We start from the raw sequence: 27,579 nt of genomic DNA on the forward strand, positions 1-27,579 counted from the left end.
TATACAAATGTTAGTTAAATATTACATGACTTGCCCTGGAAATGAAACAAAATAACAGCTTCTCTAGATTTTATAATACTTTGGAGAATATTATAATAAAATCTCTTTCTTTTGCTGGGGAAATCCGGAATAAGAAATACTTTAATCATGTTAATTTGACCTAAAATAGCTTTTATTTTGATTTATTTCATTTCATAGACATTTCAACTTAGTTCTACTGCATTGAGAAGCTTTGAGTTCACTCAAGTTGATTCATTATCATGCAGGACAGGTTAGAATGTGCTGCAGTAACAATTACCCCCAGTCTTCTGTGCCTAACACAACAAAATGTCAATTTCTTCTTCCTGCGAAGAACTCCACTGTGGTGGCAGGTGACTCCAGGGCAGTTCTCCATTGATGGGCTCACTCATCACCAGGGGTTCAATCCTGTTATCATCTGCATTTAACATATTCTTTCATAATCACCACTGCAGAGAAAGAGAGCATCAGCTTTTTTTTTTTTTAATTTCTGCTGTAAAGCAAAGTGACTAAGTTATACATATATATGTATTCTTTTTTATATTCTTTTACATTATAGTTTATCCTAGGATATTGAATATAGTTCCTGTGTTATATAGTAGGACTTTGTTGGCCATCCATTCTATATGTAATAGTATGCAACTACCAGCCCCAAGCTTGTAGTTCATCCCTCTCCAGTCTCCTTACCCCTTGACAGCCACAAGTCTGTTCTCTGTGTCTGAGAGTTGGTTTCTACTTTGTAGATAGGTTCATTTGTCATATTTTAGATTGTACGTATATGTAATATCATATGGTATTTGTCTTTCTCTTTCTGACTTAATTCACTTAGCATAATAATCTCTAGTTGCATTCATGTTGCTGCAGATGAAATTGTTTCATTCTTTTTTATGGCTGAGTAGTATTCTTTTGTCTCTCTGTACCACATCTTTATCCATTCATCTGCTGATGGACATCTATCTTACTTCCATGTCTCGGCTGTTGTGAATTGTGCTGCTATCACTTACTCCTTGGAAGGAAAGTTATGACCAACCTAGACAGCATATTGAAAAGCAGAGACGTTACATTGCCAACAAAGGTCCGTCTAGACAAGGCTATGGTTTTTCCAGTGGTCATGTATGGATGTGAGAGTTGGACTGTGAAGAAAGCTGAGCGCCAAAGAATTGATGCTTTTGAACTGTGCTGTTGGAGAAGACTCTTGAGAGTCCCTTGGACTGCAGAGAGATCCAACCAGTCCATCCTAAAGGAGATCAGTCCTGGGTGTTCATTGGAAGGACTGATGTTGAAGCTGAAACTCTAATACTTTGGCCACCTGATGTGAAAAGCTGACTCATTTGAAAAGACCCTGATGCTGGGAAAGATTGAAGGTGGGAGGAGAGGGGATGACAGAGGATGAGAAGGTTGGATGGCATCACCGATTCAGTGGGCATGAGTTGGTAAACTCCGGGAGTTGATGATGGACAGGGAGGCCTGGCGTGCTGCGGTTCATGGGGTCGCGAAGAGTTGAACACGCCTGAGCGACTGAACTGAACTGAAGCATAGCAGTGCGTGTATCTTTTGAATTATACTTTTGTGTGGGTATAGACGGTATCAGCTTTTAAATACTGCTTCTGGGAAGTCATGCGTGTCACTTTAGTCTACAGATTTTACTAACCAAAGTAAGCCATGTGGTCATGCAAGGGTGAAGGGGATGAGAAGTGTTATCTTTCTGAATGTTTAGAAAGAGGAGAAAACCTGGAAATACTGGTCATCATTCACAATGCCAACCTAAACCTTTATATTACAGCAGTATGGCAGAATAGATCAGTATTTCCCAACCAGTTGTCAAGAATGAGATACAGATGTGCTGTAGATACTCATGGTTGAACTTTTTTTATGGTATTAAAAATGTGAAGGCATTTTTATGATGTGTTTGTGTGCTATCAGTTGCTCAGTCAGTTACTGAGCAACTCTTTGCAGCCCCATGGACTGTAGCCCACCAGGCTCTGTGCCCATGGGACTTCCCAGGCAAGACTACTGGAGTGGGTTGCCATTTCCTCCTCCAAGAAATCTTCCTGACCTAGGGATCAAACCCAAGTCTCCTGCGTCTCTTACACTGGCAGGCAGATTCTTTACCACTGAACCATCTGGGAATTGTTCAAGAAACTAACTCATGACAGTGAAAGTCACATTTGAATGCTCTGTTATTTTTTTTTCTTTTTTGTAAAAACTTACTGAAAATTTTTATTATTTTTCCACTTTGGTAAGACTTGTATAGACTCAAGTCTCTGCATAGCATCTCCCCAGATCTTTTCATTGATCAAGTACTCACCTGCAACTGGAGTGAACACCAGAATCTTCTTTCTCACTGAATCCCCTCTGTTATCTGATTACTGTTTTTATATCAGTGTCCTTATCCTAAGTGAAAATTTTATGCTGATGTTACTTTTATTATTCTTTCTATTTAATTTGCTTGCATGTTTTGCTCATACTTTTCTCTGTTTAATTCTAAAAGAGAGGACTTCCCTCGTGGTACAGTGCTAGGGATGCAGGTTCGATTCCTGGCCAGGCAGCTTAAATCTAGACACCTCCTGGACAAAAAAAAAAATCAAAACAGAAAGCAGAAACAGTAGGGTAACAAATTCATTAAAGACTTTAAAGATGGTCCCCATAAAAAAATCATTAAAAATATTAATTCTAAAAGAAAAATATGTATACATTTTACTTTTATCTTTTATCATATACCAGAGAATTATTAATTTTTTAAGTTTTCTGTTATTTCCTCTTCCCACCTTATTTTTCCTTCCTTCTTTTGTTTTTTTTTGTCATTGTTTATTCCTATTGGATTTTAAAATTAACAGAAAATCTCAGTCAAAATCAATAGTTAATTTTGTGTGCTTTTTAAAAAATTAAAGTGTCTCTATTATGTTAAATTTGCATAGGTTTTTAAAAACAGACTCCTTAGAAATAAATTGGTATTTCTGGATTTAAAATTACTAAATTACTAAAAGGGACTGTAAGTTACAAAAATTGATTGTTTTCAAAATATTTTTTGGTTATTCAGAACTATAAATAGTGATTATATTTTGAGTGTTTTAAAGCCTATTAATTATTAAATTAAATGAAAATTAATATTCAATATTATCATGTAGATAATGGTATATTTAATTTTCCTAGCTTTTCATATGCTTTATTTTTAAATGTTTCAAAAATGCAGATCTGAAATATATATTTTCTAGTTGTAATGTTTATAATGCTCATTTGTATATTAATTAGACAATATTATTATGTTGTAACATATGTAATATTATTAGACAATATTACTTAAAGTTTATTTTTCTGTATTATTTACAGACAGATTTTCTGAAGCTGTACCTGCCTGTAGTTTTTGTTGTGTTTAGGTTTCTTTTTCAATTATGCTTCCTGTCCCAGCCTAGTGAAAAATGAAAAGACTTCAGTCATCAGAAACCCCTCAAATGTTTTCCCTCAAATTGGAATCCATGTGTCCTTATAATTATTTTCACATTTGGTCTAAAGGTTTAATTTCATGCAAAAATGATCAAGTGAGGCTACATGCAGGACTCACTTTGAGGGCACCATACCCCCAAAGTACCTAATTTAAGCAGGAGAAATTTTGGATTCTCTTAAGCAGAAAGTAAGGAAATTCCTTTATGAGACTGAGTACAGCACGCTAGCATCAAGCTCTAAAAGCCATTTATAAGATTTTACACATAGTGCTTTAAGCCGGAATGCCTCACACAAAGGGAGAATTTATGTTACCATCTGTCTGTGCATCATCAATGCTATACCGGAAGCCAGGGAAGTGGAAGAAACAGAAAAGGATCCATTTTTGAATAATACACTCTGGAGAGGTAGTGATGGCACGTCACACTTCATAGTGACAGCACTCATCAAAGAGATGATTGGATCAAAAATTATCATTGCATGTTGGTGACTTGAAGGAATTCGTTAAGTATGTTGGTTCATATTTGTTAATGAACTTTGGGCCTCCCTGGTGACCCAGATGGTAAATATTCTATACCTGTAATACAGGAGACCCAGGTTTGATCCCTAGGTTGGGAAGATCTCCTGGAGAAGGGAATGGCTATCCACTCCAGTATTCTCGCCTGGAGAATTCCATGGACAGAGGGACCTGGTGGGCTACAGTTCATGGGGTCGCAAACAGTTGGACACAACTGAGCAACTAATGCTAACACTGAAATATGTTGGTTCATAGCAGTCATTAGAATCCTTGAAGAGCATTATTTATTTTGGAAAAACACCAATACAGTATACTAACACATATATATGGAATTTAGGAAGATGGCAATGACGACCATGTATGCAAGACAGGGAAAGAGACACAGATGTGTATAATGGACTTTTGGACTCAGAGGGAGAGGGAGAGGGTGGGATGATTTGGGAGAATGACATTCTAACATGTATACTATCATGTAAGAATTGAATCGCCAGTCTATGTCTGATGCAGGATACAGCATGCTTGGAGCTGGTGCATGGGGATGACCCAGAGAGATGTTATGGGGAGGGAGGTGGGAGGGGGGTTCATGTTTGGGAACTCATGTAAGAATTAAAGATTTTAAAATTTAAAAAAAAAATAAAAAAAATAAAATTAAATTAAATTAAAAAAAATAAAAGCAAAACAAACTTTTATACATCAAATATTTGAAGAGATAAAGGAGCACTGTAAAGGAAAATTTTAGGCAAATGTTACATAAGGCTGATGCTCTGGCCCTAAGGTGTACGGTCTGTAAATGACATGAAGACATAAACATCAGGAGTTTAATCTGAGAGTCCCATGATAGGTGTTAGTTTTACTCACGTAGAAGCTCTTGTATATAGAAGTTTGCTCATAAATCTTAACTCCACATAAATTGATATTATGAAAATAAATGACAACAGCTTTATGCAAAGATCAGGAATAAGAAAACCATATTTGCTGATCTATACCAAAGTGCACAAGCTGTCCACTTTTTTTTTTGCAAGAATTTATTGGCTAATAGAAAAATGGAATGTGAGTGTGTTTGAATTGTTGTTCACTGCAGATTTGTTGAAGGAGAGTAATTCGCTTGAAAAAAATAGCCTATTTAACTGACATTTTGGAGCACCTGAATGAACTTATTTGAAAATCACAAAGGCTGTGTAAATATTACACATACTCACAGAGCTTGTGGATTTGAAGCAAAGTTCAGATTTGGAAAAAGGATAAAAATGATATATTTGTGATATGTAGTTGGTGTTACATTTTAAATCCTAAGGAAAATTATTGACTGTTAGAGCAATACTTATCTATGCATGAAGTCAAATTTTATCATTATTTTTAAATACTTACGATAAAACATATGAAAAACTTTGCATTTCCACAGGGAATTTCAACATTGTGTTTGACAATTAAAGAAGGACCAGGAAATTTAATCAATGTATTCCTCATGGTTCATGACAAAAAAGGGTTTTCTATCATTTGGAGAAAAACGAATGTACTCTATGCTACCTACCCATTTGCTACCACTAACTTCTGTGAATAGTTTTCCTTAATAGAAATTATGAAGCATTTGATTTCTCAGTCTTAAAACGTTATGAAAAGGCATTTCATGCAAATAAGCTGAAATTTCTTATAACAAATATTTTTTCAGTTTTGTATAGAAGTTCTATGTGTATTTTATAGTATGTTTCCCAACTCTGTATTTCATTTTTCTTATTATAATTATATGCTATGAAAAAAAGTGGGACTTTCCTGGCAGTCCAGCAGTAAAGACTTCACCTTCCAATGCAGAGTATGGGTTTGCTCAGTGGTTGGGGAGCTAGGATCCCACATGCCTTGCAGCCCAAAAACCAAAGCATAAAACCAAAGTAATATTGTAACAAATTCAATAAAGACTTTTAAAATGATCCACATCAAACAATATATATATATCTTAAAAAAGAAAGAGAAAGTGTACTGACTTTTTCTACCAAAGTCCATGTGGACATTTCCAGACTATCTCCAGTGTATCCCACTGTGCATGTGTGAAGGGGTTGGTGGACTCTAAGTCCACCACCTAGGAATAATTGTTGCTGAAATGGAAACGCAGAAACATTCTAGAGTAAGCAAAGAATATCTAAGCAGATTTATGAGCAAACCTGCAGTTGATAACCATTCTTCATTGGAATCTAAAAGAAAAAAACCATGAAATCCTTAGTGTTAAGGTAATTCTTCCCTACCTTTCTCCCTATAACTTCTTCATTAATAAAGAGCTAGTTCCTTAATAAATATTGCCCTGTACACACGGAAGGAGAACATCTGTTAACACTGTGAAACTCTTTCTGTTTTCCCAGTATGCCTTCAGAAATAGCCATTAATGTGGGAAAAAAAATACAATAAAAATCAAAGGGGTATTTAGGCACAAAATTCTTTTACAGCATTCTCTCATAATTGTTTCTAAATATGGTTGATGCTTTACTTAGGTAAGAATTATAAACCATATGTGTATATGTTCACATTTTCATTCCTATGGTTAATGTGTGCTATTAAACTGCTAATATGTTTAATATAGAAGATCTGTGGTTTCCTGTTAATATTTTATAAGGATATTATGTTTTTATGGTTAACATTAATTTGAGATATAGTTTTAAGAGTCAAAATTACTTTAAAATAATTATTTCACTGGTGTTTAATTTTGTATTAATCATGCTAACAAAGTTCTATGTAATCTAGAACCCATTAACTACATATTAATATGGAAACTATGCAGTGGCTCTAATATACATTTCTTATTTAATACTATGATGTTTTCAGGCACAAACATTTAATTGTGAGTAGGGTTGTTTTTGGAGAAGGCAATAGCACCTCACTCCAGTACTCTTGCCTGGAAAACCCCATGGACGGAGGAGCCTGGAAAACTGTGGTCCATGGGGTCACTGAGGGTCAGACACGACTGAGCGACTTCACTGTCACTTTTCACTCTCATGCATTGGAGAAGGAAATGGCAACCCACTCCAGTGTTCTTGCCTGGGGAATCCCAGGGACGGGGGAGCCTGGTGGGCTGCCGTCTATGGGGTTGCACAGAGTCGGACCCGACTGAAGTGACTTAGCAGTAGCAGAGTTGTTTTAAATTTGAATTTTTCAGTGGATCAAGCTTGTTTTTTTAGTTGTCTAAAGCAGCTCATTTTCTTTTATCCTATGTTTTGAAATTCTGGAGTTTCTACTTTAAGTTATTTAAGCACTCAAGAAAAATTAATATTCTAATGTAAAGAAGATTGTCAGAAAAAATATTTCAAATTGAGTTCCTTTTTTTAAATAAAATAACAGAATTTCAACTTTATTACATGGAATAAAATATTATGACTTTCGTGAAACACCAATTCAGTATCTCCATACATAGGATGTTTATGTAAAGTTATTGATTAAGTTATATTATCTGGCTTCTGCTAACATGTTGGAGTAATTCACTGGCACTCATGCTTGGCAGAGACTGAGGATATTGACAACTATCTATTCCTTTCAAATATCTGATAATGTAGCTGGTTAGACCATCCCCTTAGGGAAATATTTTTTTAATTATTAATTTACTATTGTTTGGAAAAGTTCTAAGTTTATAGAAAAACTGAGTGCAAAATACAGAGTTCATATCCACCCCCTTGAAAGTTTTCCCTGTTACTAACATCTTGCATTAATGTAGCACATTTGCTGCAATCAATAATGATACATGACTATAAAGTCCTTAATTTACTTTAGGATTCACCCTTAGTTGTTGCTTAGGGTATAGCTTTTGACAAATGCGTAATGTCATGTATCTGCCATAACAGTAACATAGAGAATGGTTTCACTGCTAAGGATATATTTTATGTTAAAATAAACATATCATCACCTTTTATTTAAAATCTATATATTAAAAATGATCAAACTGCTTCTTGTTTTGGAAAATGAAAGTTGAAAATATTATTAAGTTACTGAGAATTCTTTGCCTAACATCCATCAGGAAAATGTGTTAATAACAGAAGCAGCTTTGTTCCAGTGAACTATATATTTCTCCCTACAAGTCATATGACTGTGATGTTTGCTTTCCTCATTTTCAAAGTTAAATTTTAAATCTAATCTTACTAATTTTACCATGTCCTTTGTATATCTCTTTCTCCCTTTCACGTGGCTTCTGTCTATTTTCCTTTTTATTTTTAACCAACTTTTTGGTAAACATATTCTGTTGTAGTCCTTCTGAAAACCTTTTGAAAGTCCATAAATAGTAAATAAATATATAAATTATATTAGTGCTGTGACTAAGGTTCTATAGCATAATAGTTTTCCACTTTTTATTTTTCTGTTAATATCTGTGTTTCTATAAAAATTTTCTTGTAAGTAAGGCTCAGCATTTGGTGCTAGGGCAGAAGTGAATCTTGTCAAATTTGAGAAAATGTTCATGGTGCAGCTAAGTCAAAAGTGAACAAGACAACATTCAATAAACATTGACCAATTGTTAATAAGTGGAATTCATGTCTTACCCACTTGTTAGACTATAGAGTGGGTGGTTTAAACAACAGAAATTTATCTCACCATTCTGGAGACTGGAAGTCTGAGATCAAGATGCCAACAGGTTTGGATTTTCTCAAGATCTTTCTCCTTGGAAAGATCTGTATCCATACAGTGACCTTTCCTCTGTGTATATGTGCAAGTATGTCCAAATTTCCTCTTCTTATAAGATGCCAGTAATACTGGATGAGGGTCTACTCATATGAGCTCATTTACCTTAGTTACCTCTTTGAAAACCATATCTCAAAATACATTAAGTTCAGTCGCTTAGTCGTGTCCGATTCTTTGTGATCCCAAATACATTGGGTTGGCCAAAATATTTTTGGGTTTTTCTGTAAGATGTTACAACCCAAACGAATATTTGGCCACCCCAATACTTATATTCCGAGGTATTAAGAATTAGAATTTCAGCCTGTGAATTTAAAGGAAAGCAGTGTAGTCCGTAATACCATTGAAATTAGCAAGCTTTTTAATTTGTGTGACTTTGAAAGCAGTAAAACCTGGTAATTACTGATTAAGCATGTGAACGAGGTGCTGTTTGTGCATTAAATCACAACCACAGGATGAAGTCAGGACCAATATCTCACTAAGGAAAACTTTTTCAGTTGGCACTGGACTTATTTTCAGTTAATGTATTGATTCCACTTGTTTAATGTACAAAAAGAATTAATATCAATACAACACATTTACAATTAATACAACACATAATACATCACAGTCCTTTAAAACTGAGCAGTGCTCAAAAAGTTGCTTATTTTAATATCAGAGCAATGAAAATTACCATTTGTTTAAAAATCTCAGAACGGTTTGATGACAGAACTGTTAAACCACTGGGGACAAGGGTGCTAGAAAAGCTAAAAGATTTTAAGTGACCACCTTTATGCGGCTTCCTCCAAAGTGTTTTCTCAGAGCCAGACTCTCTGGGGTCACATGCTTCTCATTCATAGGATTTGCAGTGATCCTTGGTAGGAAAAGGCACATTTTTTCAAAGGCCTCCATCTTTGCTGGTTTGTAGCTTTTTGACACCTGAATCCAAACAGGTAGCTGAGTACCAGATTAGCCAAAGTCCGTGACAGTAAGTGTGAATTTTTTTCATCTATCACACGTACTCACCAGTCCCTAGGGGCTCAGTTCCTCCCCTCTGTGGGACCTTTAGGCTGTACTCCAATCAAAGAACTCCTTTTTAATATGCTAGTTACTTTGATACTTTCAAAGATTTAAATGTGGCACTATTCTCTTCCCAAGCATCTATCAAGCCTCTTTATCATTTATTTACTTACTATTGTTTATTGAAGGTTTAAGACGTATGAGTTGAGTTAGGTCCTTTTGTGTTTTTGTAGGGCAAGCAAACACAAGGAGTCAAGCAGCATGGAGTGTAGATGGATTTCTGAATTTTCTGCCCTGTCTGTAGAACAGAGAAAACAGTTCTCACTTTGGGTGGTTATTCTTAAGGTTAAGTAGATAACCTAACCTTAAGTGTCTTTTAAAGTGCCTAGCATTCAACAAGTATTAATTCATTTTCTTTCATAACCCAACCACCTAAACAAAGTCAGATTGTTGGAAGTCCCTGGGTTTTGTTGTTGTTGTTGACTATTGCTATAATAGGCTGCTGCTGCTGCTGCTAAGTTGCTTCCTGCTTTCTAGTTTTGTTTTTAATTTAGATATTAATCTATATAATTGGTCTGTAGTATTTAATAAATATTTATTCTGTCCTATCACTGTTAAGTGTCAAAGAAACAAAAGAACTAAGACTCACTGTCAGGAAGACACAGTGAGTTTATGATCCACTTACAGAGACAAGATCTAGTCACATGAAACCATTAATAAGTAGACATTACTTATTATAATTATTATTATAATAAATAAAGTGCTAATATGTATTTCTATGGACAGGAAACATAGGAACAATTTTTTTTTTAATTAATTCAGAGCCTTCCCAAATGAGGGCACAGGCTGCCATTTTCCTAAGGACATCCAAGAGGCCCCTTCCCCTGACTCTGAAGCTGTGGCTGGAAGAAGGGGGAGGGGAGTGGTCCAGGCCCAGAAAAGGTGATAAATATGGGCATAGGGGCTTCCCAGGTGGTTCAGTTGTTAAAGAACCCGCCCGAAGTGCAGGAAATGCAAGAGATGCAGTTTCTGTCCCTGGGTTGGGATGATCCCCTGGAGGAGGACATGGCTAGCCACTCCAGTATTCTTTCCTGGAGAATCCCATGAACAGAGGAGCCTGGTGGGGTACAGTCCATGGGTCACAAAGATCAGACACTGCTGAAGTGACTGAGCACCTATGTGTAGAATGTGGGCCACAGCCCACATGGAAATTGAGAATGTGGAAATTGAGAAATCTGTCTGACTGGGCAGAATAAATTGTTCAAGATGATGTATTGCATTGTGAAAAAGTTCATTTGGATTTTTCCTTAAGATGCTATGGAAAAACCTGTTCAACTTTTCGGCCAACCCAATGGATAAAACCAAAAGACCAAGTGACTAAGAATTAAGAGAGCATTGTATACTAGGTCAAAGAGTTGACATATAATATTGCAGGCAGGGAGGAGAAAGTCACTGCAGATGCTTAGAAGTGGACACATAGTGACCTGGAGCAGGAGAAAGACCACCCACGCAGGCAGGTGCAACAATCCAGGTGTGAATGGACGAGGAACACCAGAGTGTCAAAGCCAACAAGAAAGTGCAGAAAAGTGTTTAATGTTTCTCATCCACATTGTATGTTTTTAAGTATCATGAATACCTTTTGTGATATAAAAGGGACTTTTTATACAAGAAGATGCTAAAAGTCTTTCATTTTTATTTCTCAGCAGGGCTCCCCCAACAATTTGACTTTTCATTTTGTTGTCTTAATAAAAGACAAGCAGTAGATGGCATTGTTCTATAGAGAAGATTCCCATGTTTCATTTTAAATCACACGGCGTGTAAGATGGGGTAATTAAGTTATCTTCTGGGATATTTCTACTTCAAAGACAAATATTTTGACTTATCATAATCTAGTGTGAGATACAACTTTTCATTTTGCAATGTTTGAAAGATGACGGATGGTATATGTGGATTATGTGGGAAAATAATATATTCAGTGAAGTATTTTATGACTGTTATCAAGGATTTTACGGTTACTTAGGGTAATAAGCTTCGTGTTATTTGTGGTCTGGTGTGCATCTCAGTGAATTTATGCTGATGAAAACAAAAGAATTTAATTAATTCACCTGTGGGTGGGAGTTCAAAAAATGAACTTAGGTCCTTGGAAAATGCAAAAAATACATATGATTTTACTTAGTAACGTGTGACTATTAATTGAATTCCAAAATGTATCCAGTGTAATCGTGGTCAGAACATAACCTCACATATCCACAGAAGTGAAGATTTGTTTTTTTTTCTTTGATCCTTTTATGTTCTTCCCATAGAACTCTTCTTCAAAAAGAATGATTAAGAATTTCAAAGAAAATCATCTTCCGTGGAGAATATTTTTATTATAATTTTATTCTGGCTTGAATAGGTCTAGTTCTACATTTATAAGTATGTGGTTTAACCTTTGTTTTGTTTCCAATGAGACATTAGCTGATTGATGTTGCCATTAAGAAAGCATTCATTTTTTTCAACTTTTAAGTCATTACATGTAAGATAGAGCTAATTAAGATACTGAATTTTTTTTTCTTTTTTTTCTATTTCTTATGACCAACCTAGATAGCATATTCAAAAGCAGAGACATTACTTTGCCAACTAAGGTCCGTCTAGTCAAGGCTATGATTTTTCCTGTGGTCATGTATGGATGTGAGAGTTGGACTGTGTAGAAGGCTGAGCGCTGAAGAATTGATGCTTTTGAACTGTGGTGTTGGAGAAGACTCTTGAGAGTCCTTTGGACTGCAAGGAGATCCAACCAGTCCATTCTGAAAGAGATCAGTCCTGGGTGTTCTTTGGAAGGACTGATGCTAAAGCTGAAACTCCAGTACTTCGGCCACCTCATGCGAAGAGTTGACTAATTGGAAAAGACTGATGCTGGGAGGGATTGGGGGCAGGAGGAGAAGGGGACGACCGAGGATGAGATGGCTGGATGGCATCACCGACTTGATGGACGTGAGTCTGAGTGAACTCCGAGAGATGGTGATGAACAGGGAGGCCTGGCGTGCTGCGATTCATGGGGTCACAAAGAGTCGGACACGACTGAGCAACTGAACTGAACTGAACTGAAGACATTTTCAGTTGTTTATTTTGAGATGTACCTTTATTTTCATTTCTTTGAAAATCTACAGAACTGTTAGTACTTCAAAAAGCTATGATAAGCACCACAAAAACTAGAAATGGCCAATTAATCACCTTTTAAGAACCATGAGGTTTTGTCATTCTGGAGCATAGTGAGCATTCAGTATTGATGAATATTATTGCTTTATTCCTTTAAGAATTTATTCCAAAATTATATATTAAGGCTGCATACCAGGAAACATGCAGGGTATAAAGATAGCTAAGAAAATTTGCTTTGAAGTACTTGCACTGTGAATGTCAGGCATGGCTTTAGAACTACGGTGATAAGAATTCAGGTTGCTACACAAAGCCTGAAAATCAGTAATTTCTGGAGCTGAGATGTATAGGATGAGTAGAAGTTTGTTAGGGAATGGAAGGCAGCATCGGTGAGACCTGGGAAGCAACAGGTATTCCTGAGGGTCCAGAATCCAGCGGCTTGTGGAGGAGGAGGAAGACTTTGGAACAAGGAGATGCTGGGGAGTAACTCAGAACATCTGACATTCTCTAGAAGGAAAATTCCTGAAATAGAACTACCATATGATCCAGCAATTCCACTCCTGGGTATAAATCTAAAAAAAAAAAAAAAGAAAGACAGACTCTTTTGAAAAGAAAACACACACTCCAGTGATCATTGCAGCATTATTTACAGTTGCCAAGATATGGACGCAACCTGAGCGTACATCAGCAGATGAATGGATAAAGATGATGTGGTGTGGCATATATATAAAGTGGAATACTACTCAGCCACACCTAGAATGAAGTTTTGCCACTTGTAGCAAAATGGATGGACTCGGAGGGGATTATACCGAGTGAAATAAGTTAGCAAAAGACAACTACTAGATTATATCACTTATATGTGGAATCAAAAATTAAAATTAACTAGTGACTATAACAAAAAAGAAGCAGACTCACAGATAAAGAGAACAGTCTAGTGGTTACCAGTGGGGAGTAAAGTGAGGGGAAATTTAGGGATGGAGAAGTAGTAGGTACAAACTGTTGGGTGTAAGACAGGCTAAAGGGATGTATTGCTTCCCTGGTGGCTCAGCCAGTAAAGAATCCACCTGCAAGGCAGGAGACACAGGAGACACGGGTTCAATCCCTGTGTCAGGAAGATCCCCTGGAGGAGGGCATAGCAACCCACTCAGTATTCTTGCCTGGAGAATCCCATGGACAGAGGAGCCTCGTGGGCTATAGTCCCTGGGTCCCAAAGAGTCTGACACAACTCAAGCAATTTGGCACGCACTGCACGTGCAACATGGGGAATGTAAATAATATTTTATAATGACTATAAATTGAGTGTAACCTTTAAAAGTTGTATAAAAATTTCAAGATAAAAATTCCTTCAATAATGTCAAAATAAGATTTTTGCATTTCATGTTCAGTTCAGTCACGCAGTCGTGTCCCACTCTTTGCAACGCCTCTGGACTTCAGCACACCAGGCCTCCCTGTCCATCGCCAACTCCCGGAGTTTGCTCAAACTCATGTCCATCGAGTTGGTGAGGCCATCCAACCATCTCATCCTTTGTCATCCCCTTCTCCTCCTGCCTTCATTCTTTCCCAGCATCAAGGTCTTTTCCAATGAGTCACATTTCATGTTACCAAGTTTTATTCTGCCCTAAGCTGGATATAGATTTAGATGAATAATTGTTTTTGCCTTTGTAATACAGTTAGTTTTATTTGTTTATTTTTACAGTGAAGTTTAGCAACTGCAATGGGAAAAGAAAAGTACAGTATGAGAGCAGCGAGCCAGCAGATTTTAAGGTGGATGAAGATGGCATGGTGTATGCCGTGAGGAGCTTCCCCCTCTCCTCTGAACACTCGAAGTTCCTGATATACGCTCAAGACAAAGAGACTCAGGAAAAGTGGCAAGTAGCAGTAAAACTGAGCCTCAGACCAGCCTTACCTGAGGATTCAGTGAAGGTAGGGTGTCTAAGGATAACTTTGGATGGACTTAATCAGGATTGCACAGTTTGAACTACGTGCATACTTTGAATCACATCAGTGAGTGGCCAGAACTGGAATTTTTATCAGCTTCAGTTGCTGCAGTACTTTTTGCTGTTGTTGTTGTTTTTATCTTACAGGATATTTTAGATTAAATGTTTTATCAGCAATCCTAAACTGTATCTGAAAGATTTGTTTATACTTTGTGATTTATAACTTAAATTTACTTGGAAATAGTTGTTTGTTTTAAATTACTTAGAAGCTTTACAAGCTGTTAAACTTAACCACAAGATGAACAGTTGTTTATAAGATGTCATCAGCCAAACTTATGGCAGGGGAAGTAGAGGTTTACAGTAGTAACAGGAAAACATTTCTGCCAAGGAGTATTGGGTTTTTGTCTTGTCCCTCAATAATCAAATTGGGGAATTTGAATTATTTATACTATGGACGTGACTTTTAGGAATAATACACTCCCTCTGGTGGAAATTGCTGGAAGCCAAGATAAAACAAATAAGATACACTTTTAACAGAAAATTTATTTCAAGTGAACATTTGCTAAGTACTTCTTTTGTGTAAGCCACTATTTTAAGAATTTTAAATAAGATACAATAACTTCTTCAGTAAAGTTATGGTAACATATTGGTTTCTGAATATTACAGTTCTTTGAGTTAATTGGAAATAAATATGGGGCAATGCCATCCATACTCATATAATTGGTCTATGATTTTATGAACTATAACTGTTACATTAAAACATAAGAATACACATATTCATTGTTGGTATTGTAAATGTGAGAGCCACAGCAATAATCAAATGTGAATAAATATTAGAGAAAAAGGTATCATTTTTTCTCTTATACCAATGTTAGACTTTCATTATGTGAAATGTAATTTGTTAATCTATTAACTGTGAAGGGGAATCATGTCATTTGAGTAATATAAAATAAGGATCTGGTAACTAATTGAGTGAAAAGATGCTTTTGTTATTGTTGAAGATTCACTATGTTCCAGCAAACCAGCTTGGATGTTTGCATTGAAGCAGCATGGGCTAATGGCTAAAATGTCCACAGATACAGGGAAAAACAGAAGAAAATGTTGACATCCAGCAGAGATTAATACCCCAAGTGCAAAGTGGGTCATCTATAGCATCCATCATGGCTGACATAGGTTTAGAATAATTACAGCATTAATTCTGTGGGATTTAATAGGGTCATAAATATTTGAGACGTTCCTTAGCAGTATGTATGAAACTTCTCTTGGAATTCAAATTATATTTTAGCACATCAAGATCTAAATTTAATGTGCAGTAGCACATTACCTGAACTGTGGTTTAAACTAATGAGAAATGTATAAAAGGGTACTATTGAATTTTGTTCAATGTTAACTACTAAGATGGTTTATAGAAACTGCAAATAGTTTACACAGCTGAGCCACCTAATACATTGTTTGGTATTTCATTTTTCAATAAACAGTGTCACCCACAATTTTATGGTGAAAGTGGAAAATATCACTCAGTTGTGTCCAGCTCTTTGCGACCCCATGGACTATACAGTCCATGGAATTCTCCAGGCCAGAATACTGGAGTGGGTAGCTGTTCCCTTCTCCAGGGGATCTTCCCAACCCAGGGATTGAACCCAAGTCTCCTGCATTGCAGGTGGATTCTTTACCAGCTGAGCCACCAGGGAAGCCCACAGTTTTATGGTGCTTTCTATTATTTTAATAGGGGGATGAGGACAGGGCCTCCAGACTTATTTTCTTGCCCATAATAAGGTGTGATTCTACACTTACGGGTATCCATTGATATTGATGTACTCTCAGAAAGTGTTTTTCTAGTACTCAGGAATGTCTTCTTGTATTTTCATGTGAAGGAATCACGAGAAATAGAAGAAATAGTATTCCCAAGACAAGTGACTAAGCACAATGGCTACCTGCAGAGGCAGAAGAGAGACTGGGTTATCCCTCCCATCAACTTGCCAGAAAACTCCAGAGGGCCTTTTCCTCAAGAGCTCGTCAGGGTAGGGTGACGCAGTTTCACTGATCTCCGTGGCATGTGTTCAGTCTATGTTAGAAGTGCTTTTGTCTCTTTTTTCTACAAAGTAGAGTTTAAGACATGTATGTACTATTTTGTATTGATGAAATGTCTCTGGGGTTGTAAAGAGTCTCTTTTTCATTACATTGGGTTATTTACAGGCAGAGCTTTCTGTGGGTCCGTCCAGTGTGCCATGGATGCTGAAGTTTGTTCAGTGTCTGAATATATACACCCTAGCTCCCTCGTGCATTAACACCCACCCGGTACCCTTCCCCTTCCACCTTATCTTCCCTGTCTGAAAGCTGCATTCCCCATGATGATCTTTGCCCTCTACAGATAGCTTCTGGGCCAAAGGGAAAAATAAAGGGGCAATCATTGCTAAAAATGCCGGTACTGAGTGCATTTGAGAGTTTTTTAAAGAAATAAAAAAAAATGACCTCTGATACCATTAACGGACTCCCTGGGGCTGTGCAAAACACATAGGCTTTCAGATTTGAAGAGCAAGATATTTTTTTCCAGTTACTCTAAATGCATGCTATCAGACCCGGCGGGGGCGGGGGAGGGGAGGGCGGGGAATGACAGATATTTCTATATGCTTAGTAAAATTAGCAACATTATTTATTACAAAAAGAAAATGAGAACTAGTTGTATTCTCAAATTTAGTAGAAAGTAATGTTTTTGTATATGATTAATTTAGCATTTCAGCACATACTTACTGAAGGCTGTATTTTTTAATGTCATTTATTTGTGTTGTCCAGTCTATGGTAATATGCATTATAATTAAGTTTAACAATGAAATATGGGACCTCCAAATCAAGGTGTTTTCTATGTTTCTACTTTAATGGAGAATGAGAAAATTAAAGAATTTTGCCTTAACTAAAAAAAAAAAAAGACAAACACTGGATTCTATTACTGGATTAAAAGTATTTGTCTAATATACAGATATTTCTTATTACTACCTCCAAACAGTATTGCTCAAATGCCCTTTTTTCTGTTCTGTTCTTCCTCCCTTTCTGCATCCTGTTTCTATGATGTTAGGAACATCAAAGGATGTATATGTTCCACTCATCTTGTAAGCTTATTTTTCCAGGAAATGTTGTATTTAGAGGAGAAAGCAGTGAGCCTGTAACAGATATAATTTTTATGCATAAGAGAAATCTATTATAGAATCATTTCTTGCATGTTTTGTTATTAATAAAGAATTTCAGGTGTTGGGTGCTAACTTAATATGGGAAGCTTTGGTTGCAATGGAAAAACATCAGCACAATGCAAGTACAGAAATCTGACTCCCAGGCTCAACCATAATCTTAGAGTTCCCACCTAAGGCTCTTTCACACTAAGAATAGACAGTTATTTCTTGTCCTAACTGATGCAGAAAAGTAAATAGTTTTTTCTTCATTAAATTGGACATCTGTTACTGGGTTAAATATTCTAACCCCCAAATTTCCAGGAGAGACTTTGAATGTGTTTAAAAATGGACGCTCCTTAATTTTGACTTTTGCAATGCTCCTAGTGAGTGTTCTTTAGATGTTAACATTGGCCCAGTCCTTCTAGTGACAGGTGACATCTCTTTTGAAGCCCGTCACCAGGAAGCAAGAACAAGGAATAGGACTGGGAGAGCTTCAAGAATTTTCTGGGAAGAAATGGTATATGTTTGGAAGAGGCCATGAGGTGTAGCATGCTCTGTCTCTGATAATGAGCTCGTTTAGTCCCTCGTTTAATGTGACTGTCTTCTTGACCCTCAGATCAGATCCGATAGAGATAAAAACCTTTCTCTGCGGTACAGCGTAACTGGGCCAGGAGCTGACCAGCCTCCAACTGGCATCTTCATTATCAACCCCATCTCAGGTCAGCTGTCAGTAACCAAGCCTCTGGATCGTGAGCTGATAGCCCGGTTTCATGTAAGATTTCAACCAGCTGTTAATTCTTTGTATTAACAGTCTTCCAAATATGTGCAAGGTTTAACATTTGTCTCTCATATTAGTCTTAAAGCTTTGATCCTGAATGTTTTAATGCCAGAAATGTATTTGTAGCCTTTTCAATTTATTTTAATATTTTTTTATTTTTATAAAACAATTGTTTTTTATAAAATTGATGAGTGCTCATGGTAAACAAACAATGTCAAGGAAAAACTAAAAATTGCCTTAAGTCATATTACTATTTGAATGCTGATACTTGCCTTCAGATATGTGGTTAAGAACTTAATAAGAACAAATTTCCATGAAAGGGATCAAAGCTATTTCATGTAAATTACATACCGATCATTACATTTTTAATAGCTGTATAGTATTCCACTGAATGTATATAAACTGTAATTTTAACAGCAGTTTCTTATAAATATATTGGTTTGGTCCAAAAGTTCATTTGGACTTCATAGTAAAACCCTAATGAACATTTTGGCCAATCAAGTACATTTATGTTTGTCAGTTTATCTCCTGATATTATGATTACCATTAATTAGCATCATACAAAATGGATAGCATATTTTCATTTTGTTATTTGTTGATCATATTATTTCCAGAAAGATATGCCATTTTTATCTGCCTACTGAGAATTAAGATTTCCCTTTTCTGCATAACCCTGCCAATACTTGGTTTCATTAACCTGCCAATCTGAGCAATCATTTCTTAGATATATTATCCAGTTATATTTCTTATGCTAATTTTGTTATTTTTCTATTTTATTCATTTCTTGATTGAGTTATAACAGCTTTTATATATAGTTGTGCTGTGTGTGCTTAGTTGTTCAGTCATGTCTGACTTTTTGTGGCCCCGTGGACTTTAGCCCAACAGGCTCCTTTGTCCATGGGGATTCTCCAGGCAAGAATACTGGAGTGGGTTGCCATGCCCTCCTCAAGTGGTTCTTCCCAACCCAGGAGTCGAATCCAGGTCTCCCACATTGCAGCCTCCTGCAATTCTTTACCATCTGAGCCACCAGGGAAACCCTTATATATAGTTATATGTTCCTATTTTTAAACATATGTATGTGATTAAAACTGATTTTCCCAATTAAAAATTGTATTGAGTATTTAAAAAGTCAAGAATTAATACTAAAGTATAAATTCCAGAAAGCATTTTTCTTTCCTTTTTTTTTCTAACCATGCTTGCCCATTTTTCTGCAAGAGGATTTCAACAATTTTTTTTCGTGTGTAATAGAGAAACTTAAATTGTTCTTTATTCCTACTCCAATTTCTATATGAATAGCTAGTAAAACTTTTAATAAAAGTATCATTTTCTCTTAGAAAAGAATACAGGTACAACATAAAAACTTTTCAAATAATACAATATTAGTAATAAAGTAAGAAGAATTTGCAATCCCAGTACATAAACTAGTCACTTTTCTTTAAGTTTGGTAATATTCTGTAAGATGTTTCTTTGTGTATAGATTCACAAATATATTTTGTTTGAAATTGGGATTATTCTCTGAAACCAACTTTTGTCACTTAGCAATCATAAGATTTAGCATCTTTCCACATCTGGAATCATTATTTGTTTCTATTACTATTTTTGATTGCTTGCTCTAACATAATTGTAACTAATTGCCTACTGGCAGATACTTGGATGATTTAGTCCTTTCTACTTTATTGTACAACTATAAATCATGCAGCAATGAACAGCTTTCTGTACATTTTCCCATTATGTCCTCAGAAAAAATTCCTAAAATTGGAATTATTTGATAAATATAGTGAAATTGTTCTCTTGAAGAGTTGTATTGTGTTCCAGTTCCTCCCCACTATAAAACAGATACTTTCCATTCCATTATCAATTCCGGGCATTATTTATTTATTGCCAGTGCTATTTCTAAAAAATTTATCTTGATGCTTTAAGTTACATACATTGACTATGCAATTAAAGTAAATTCCCTATTCCTGTCTTATGTTGAATTTGGGGTGGGAAAGTTGTTACCCCTTCCTCCACCCACTTATAATAACTTTTATCTACTAGAGATGTTGATGCATGATTTTCATATATTTCCTTTGTTGTTATTTGTTTTCAAACTTTTTGTATAATTTTTCCCACACTGTAACTTACAGGTTTAACGTTATGACATTTGTCCTTCTTTTGATTTGATCGTGCATTCTGGCTTTCTTTCTTCTGTATGAACTGTTGGCTGTGCTGGGCCTTTGTTGCTGTGCGGGCTTTTCTCTGGTTGTGGCGAGCCTACTCTCTAGCTGTGGCACTCAGCCTTCTCATTGCAGTGGCTTCTTTTCGTGAAGAGCACGGTCTCTAGGGCACAAGAGCTTCAGTAGTTGTGGCTCCCAGGCTCTAGAGCACAAGCTAAATAGTTGTGGCATGTGTGCTTTAGCTGCTCTGCGGCATATGGGATCTTAGTTTACAGACCAGAGATCAAACCAGTATCTCTTGAATTGGCAGGTGAATTCTTTACCATTGAGCCACCAGGGAAGCCCCCCATTCTGGCTTTCTGGGATTGTTTAAAAAGATCTTTCCTACTCCAAGATGCTAATCTCCTGCATTTTATCTGTTTTATTTATTTATTTATTTATATTTGCATCTAAATGTTTAACCTCTGTGGAGTTTATTTTAGTAAAAAAGAAAGGTATATAGATCGACTTTGCTTTTCCTTAATGGCCAGCCAAGTTGTCCCAACACTATACATTGATTTAGGATTCCGATTGATTTAGCATCAGTGTCATGATCATACTTAGTTGTCCCATACTTTTTATGCCACTTATGCTAATGTGTTTTTTAGACTATTTTTCTCATTAATATATTTTTTGAATGTTTGCGCTTGTACAAATTTTTAAATTATTTAAGTTTTGAAATTTACTATGTAAATACATATAGATATATGGTAGAACAAGACATCCTAGACATAAACTGTCAAATAAGCATATGAAAAACTAAAAATGCATTTTAAATCCTAAGTATCACTCAATTCTCTCCTCCCAAGGGCCTTGATTGTTTTACCAACCAATGCTCTTAAAAGCCTTAATGAGCATGTAATTCTAATGCTTTTTATTAATACATTGTTCTAAAATAAAAAGTTTTCAAGCCTTTTACAAAACAGCACCGTGTTAATAGGGAAACTTAGAAAAGGCAGCAGGGCTTCCCAGGTGACGCAGTGGTGAAGAATCCACCTGCCAGCGCAGGAGATTCAAAAGGCGTGAATTTGATCCCTGGGTTGGGACGATCCCCTGGCATAGGAAATTGCTACCCACTCCAGTATTTTTGGCTGGCAAATTCCATGGACAGAGGAGCCTGGAGGGCTACACTCCATGGGGTTGCACAGAGTAGTTCATGACTGAGCACACAAGCGGATGGAGTAAAGTAGCATCCAGTAGACCAGTCTCTAATCAGGCTATCCTGTAATTTATGAGTACAAAAAAATACCAATCCAAAAATTCAAATATTTCTTCTGTATGGATTCTTACTGGCTGAAGTCATGTGGTTAAATCTCAAAAAATATTTTCAGGCCAGTGTTGGGGTAAATTCTTGTTCTCCAGATTCTCACTACTTGCATATAAATGAGCAATATTGATAACAAAGTAGAATTAATTATAGAATGGCAGGGACAGTTCAGTATTAAAATCTCTTAATGTAATATATTAAAGAAGTCAAGGGAAAAAGAGACTCTATATGTGTTGAAAAGGCTTGTCTAATAAAATTTATAGTTTCATGTGCTAAATAACCTCAAAATTGAAAAAAACGATATGTTAATGCTTCTTTAAGTTGATAAAGTATATCCAGCAGAAACCAGTAGCCAGCATCATCCTTAACAGGAAAATCATAGAAGCATCGCCTTTAAAAAGAAACAATTCAGTGGAACACTACACAGCCTTTGAAAAGGTTGAAATGGTTTTCTATGTGCTGGATGAAAAGATTTTGAAGATATTTTGCCAAGAGTAACTGACTGATTACATTTGTTTACAAAGGAAGAGAAAAGATAAAATTTCTAGAGGACCTGTAATACTGAGAACTCAACCTTGGGAGAGGAACAGACTGTCTTATGTACTTTTACTGTTTATGAGTGAATGACTTTTACAATAAAAAGAGTCAAAATTCTATGTGCACACTTCATTCTTTCTGAATTCTCATCTTTTCTCTTGTTCTCTATGACTCCTTTAGGCCAGTTCCACATTTTTAATTACCCTGAGTCTTTTGTATGGATTTAGTGAAAGGATTTGGAAGCTGGACAGAACTGGCTTAGGACAGGGGCTCTGTCAATAAACTGAGTAAAGTTACTTAGCTTTTCTGAAGCTTGATTTCTTTGCCGTCAAAGGTGGATCATTTCTGCTTCACTCTTTTGTATACAGATTAGAGTCATAGAGCTCTGAGCCAGATGCCTATCAGCTGTATCTCCCTTAATAATATAGTTTGGCTAACTTGAATTTTGATGGGAAGAATAGCTTTTGGTTTTCATCCATCTGTGCTGTTTATGGCTATGGTTATGGTATCTTTTATCTTCTCACAGGAGACCTAAATCCATTAAATCATTTCATTTTCTAATTTTGCAGTTGAGGGCACATGCAGTGGATATTAATGGAAACCAAGTGGAGAACCCCATCGACATTGTCATTAACGTTATTGACATGAATGATAACAGACCTGAGTTCTTACACCAGGTTTGGAATGGGACAGTTCCTGAGGGATCAAAGCCGGGTAAGTTGGAAGATCATAATTTGGAGGTTCCTTGAGGAAATACAGTGTTATCCAGCACTCGTATATAAGCTAAATGAGAAATCACATGAGCTTTTAGTGTCATTTTCTTTCATTCATGCTGCTTTTAGGCAAGACTTAATTCATTATATTTAATTTTTTTTATTTAATTTTGAATTTAGGAAAGCCTCGACATTTAAACTTAATGCTCTATATTTCCTTCACCGTCTATACTGGTTTGTACATAAGCCAATTTATAGATATAACTGTCTTAAACTGGCACTTTTCCTGGTGCAGATACGCTTGTCTGTATCTCAGAAGAGTAGAGGGGTGGGGGCAGCTGGGGTGGGAAGACGGGGCTGTGCAGGAAGTTCAACCATCTGTGGCTCTGTCTGAGTCACATTTTAGAGTCGAGTTCGTCGGTATTTTAAAATACAGGAAAAAAAAAGCATGTTAAACATATCTTAACTAAAACACAAGGCTTATACATTTATTCTAAGGATAAATAAACGTTGTGCTTTTTTGCCTGGGGAAGGCTTTTGGTTTTTTAAAATCGTTCATTGGTCCTTTTTCCTCTATTATTTCCAATTTTATCAGAATTATCGTTTCATAAAAACTACCAGGAGTTAATCATTACAGGTATATTTACTATGCATATGCGCATGCATTTCCATAAAGCCTTCCGGTAAATAAATGACTCTGAATGACCAGGAAATGTAAAGACATTTCATGAGTCGATTTTCTGCATTTGTCCTGTAAGTTTGAAAACATCCTTCTAGGCAAGATTTGATAGAGTCATGAATCTTAAGTTAAACTAAAATGCAATGTTGTAAGCAATATTTTGGTTCAAGATTCCAAAACACATGTTTTGTTTTGTTTTGTTTTGTTTTGTTTTAACCATTCATTCAACAAATGTTTATAGAGCACATACTGTATGCCAGACATTGCTCCAGCACTGTAGATACAGCCATGATAAGTTAGCTGTGCCCTGTTGGAGCTTAAAATCTAGTAGAGGAGAACAGTAAAAGGCAAACAAGCAAGCAAATGTTTTAGGGAAAAAAAGAAAGTTTTGGAAAAAAATAATCAAACTTGGCACATAGTCAAATAGGATGTCTTGTTCAGAAGGACAAGCTCTGAAAAGAGATTTGAAGTATGTGAACAAGCCTTACTTAATTCTGGGGCAAAAAAAAAAAAAGTACCCTGTAGAGGGAACACTGGATGCAAAGGCGCTACATCCAACTGATCTTAAGAGTACTAAAGAAGAAGGTAGCCTGGAGATGTAACAGTTTATAATCCAAGTCTTACAAAAATCGCATGGAACGAACCATCTTAAATAATAACATTTTCTGTCTACTTCTCAGTTGCAGTTTGTCTAACTAGTTTGAATGCATTTGATCGTAATGCTTTGTAGACTTCCTTTCCACAATGTCTAATAAATTTGAGTCCCTGAGTTTGTTACAGTGTTCTTTTAATCTCCTCAGAAATAATGAACCCCAGTGCAAAACCCCCTATTCAGTGTACCAAAACAGTCATGCATGGAATGATTCCTCATGACCTCAGTAAATGGAGTATGTGTTGTTAAGCACTTGGCTTACTTTCAGAAAGTGACTTAGGCTTTGTGGAGAATCGTACCCCACATGTCATTTTAGATTCTACTGCACAAAGGGAAAAAGACGGCAGAGGGAAGGAATCAGTGGCCATAAAAGATGTTTCAAATGATATCTATGTTAGTTATTATTTGCATTTTATATAAATGAAGGGATATATAAGATATATATCTAAAGGGATCCTTTCTTTGAATCATATAGTGAATTTGTCTTTTAAGTATATGGAAACATTTAGTCTTTATACATCTGTAAAAAAAAAAAAAATTAACAATTTTCCTTTCAAGCAACTCAACTATATTTTATATTTTTTGAAGTGAGTTCTGTTCTTATCAATAGTGTTTTAATCAAAGCTAAAATGATTAAATGTTGGTCTGAAAAAGTAGAAAGGGACTTCCTTGGCAATCCAGTGGTTAAGATTTTGCTTAAAATCCCTGGTCAGGGAGCCAAGATCCCACGTGCCTCTTGGTCAAAACACCAAAACATAAGATGAGAGCAATACTGTAACAAATTTGCTAAAGACTTTAAAAATGGTCCACATTTTTAAAAACAGAAGTTATTTTGTAAACAAAGAAAAAGTGAAATGAAGATTGATGAAGAAGGTAAATATCCCTCCTGTTTGGGAGACACTGACATGAAAGGCAACCATTCATTTTCTGTGTCTGTTGTCTAGGAACATATGTGATGACGGTCACTGCGATTGATGCTGATGATCCAAATGCCCTCAATGGGATGTTGAGGTACAGAATCCTGTCCCAGGCGCCAAGCACCCCTTCGCCCAACATGTTTACAATCAACAATGAGACTGGGGACATTATCACGGTGGCAGCTGGACTTGACAGAGAAGTAAGCCAACCGAAATCTGTATTGAATTTGCTTGTAATCTTAAAAGTGCACTGGCTCACATCTATCTTGTCTCCAGGCTCAGTGGAGACAAAAAAGTCCCCCTGCCAATACAGGAGACTCGGGTTCAATCCCTGGGTCGGAAAGATCCCTTGGAGAAAGAAATGACTCCAATATTCTGGCCTGGGAAGTCCCATGGACAGAGGATCCTGGTGGGCTACAATCTACGGGGTCACAAAGAGTCGGACACGACTGAGCAACTGAGCACACACAGAATAACATCTCCACAAGATTATTCATGTGTTCATGGTCATGAAGAAATTGACTGTACTCTTTTACAGAATTTCAAGTTGGTTAAATTATGTCTGTAACTGGATAAATCATTGCTGGTCCATGTAATATTTAGGGTGGTCATTGACTTAAGTTAAGCCAGGAACCTTCTGGTATCTACTTTTTGAACTTCTTCACATTTTCTGTTTTCCCTCATACTCAAAGGATTTGATGAGGAATTAAATTTAAAATCGTGCCCAAATCAAGTGTACATACATTTAGGATAATTTTTAACATTCGTGTTTTGAAGAGGCTACAAATGACACATGTGATGAGGGTTTTTTTGTAATCCTTGATTTAGTACAGAAGAGATGATCACCTTCTCTTTAAGATGAACTTAACAGGTTTGAACACCAAGAACTGCCTGCGTTCCACTGACAGGGCTTTAAAGTTATGAACACAGAGAAACACACTTCTGGCATATACTTTGTTGTAAAGACGTACGGTGTTGACAGTATTGAAATGTTATGGCGGATCACAGTCTGAGAAGGAATAGGTGTTTCATTCCTTCTAGACGGGCCGTCTCGCTCTGACAGAGCTGAGCCCACCACGCTGTGGCATCCTGCTGTGTTCTGTTCTCATGATTCCTTCTGCCAGGAACATCTTGCCCGTTTTTCTTGATCTTGAACCCTCCAGTGCCTCACGTTGCCATTCAAGCCCTGCTTATATCCTTTCCTGAAAACTCCAGCCCTACTGAATTTTCCTATACCCTTTCTCCATTCTGTTCTAACCATTTTCTTAGCGATTCTCAAGGTCATTATTGACCATCAGTAATCATGGTGTGAGTGAATTATCAAAGTGCCGACTCATAGAGATCTGTGCCTGTAGGTTTCTAGCTGAGCCAGCTTCTATCGTTAATGAGACCTTGTATTATACGTATCAAAAGGAAACATTAGACCTACCATCATAAATATTATTGACAAGGATTTTAGGGCTCGGTTTTTATGGCATTTTATTTGTCTTAGTAAGTAGCATCCACTGGAATTGGATCAAAGAAAACATTACTATTTCAATTCATTATGTACGCAAGATAGAGGTGGCAACACTTTAATAAAGTAATATGAGCCAATCAAGATTACTTAATTCACAGTTGAGCCCAGAGCCTTCCTTAGGAGTCAGATGGATGGCTAGTATGGTATTTATGCCTGTTAACTCCCAGGTGCCAACAGCTCTTGCTCTAGGAATATTTCGCACCAGAGATTGCTGAAATTTAGCTTTTGCAGTAGCATCTTTAGTTCAGTGATATCTGGAACATGTATATCTTTTCACCTCTTCCATTACTGTATAAAATACTATTCTTAAATGTCAATAAATTCAGCATGAATACTGTATTTTACAGGAAAATATAGCATTTTTTTTAATATTCTCAGGAGTGCCAGGCTGCTCACATCCTAAGGAGGTATATAGCTCATCTCCCAAACCTAATATTTCTCTTTCATTTCACACTCTCATTGTG

General features: G+C 36.3%; 1 protein-coding gene across 1 annotated transcript in view; it reads left to right on the forward strand.

Annotated features, from left to right (window-relative positions):
* CDH2 (cadherin 2) overlaps nucleotides 1–27,579 on the forward strand; it is a 243,612-nt gene that overhangs the window by 162,422 nt on the left and 53,611 nt on the right. The window contains exons 3-7 of the mRNA XM_018039719.1: nucleotides 14,454–14,680; nucleotides 16,569–16,715; nucleotides 18,475–18,630; nucleotides 23,205–23,349; nucleotides 25,624–25,796. Of these exons, the coding sequence (XP_017895208.1) occupies nucleotides 14,454–14,680; nucleotides 16,569–16,715; nucleotides 18,475–18,630; nucleotides 23,205–23,349; nucleotides 25,624–25,796 (848 nt within the window). The remainder of the gene's footprint in view (nucleotides 1–14,453; nucleotides 14,681–16,568; nucleotides 16,716–18,474; nucleotides 18,631–23,204; nucleotides 23,350–25,623; nucleotides 25,797–27,579) is intronic.

Source organism: Capra hircus, chromosome 24 (genome assembly GCF_001704415.2).
Source record: "Capra hircus breed San Clemente chromosome 24, ASM170441v1, whole genome shotgun sequence".
NCBI lineage: Eukaryota > Metazoa > Chordata > Mammalia > Artiodactyla > Bovidae > Capra > Capra hircus.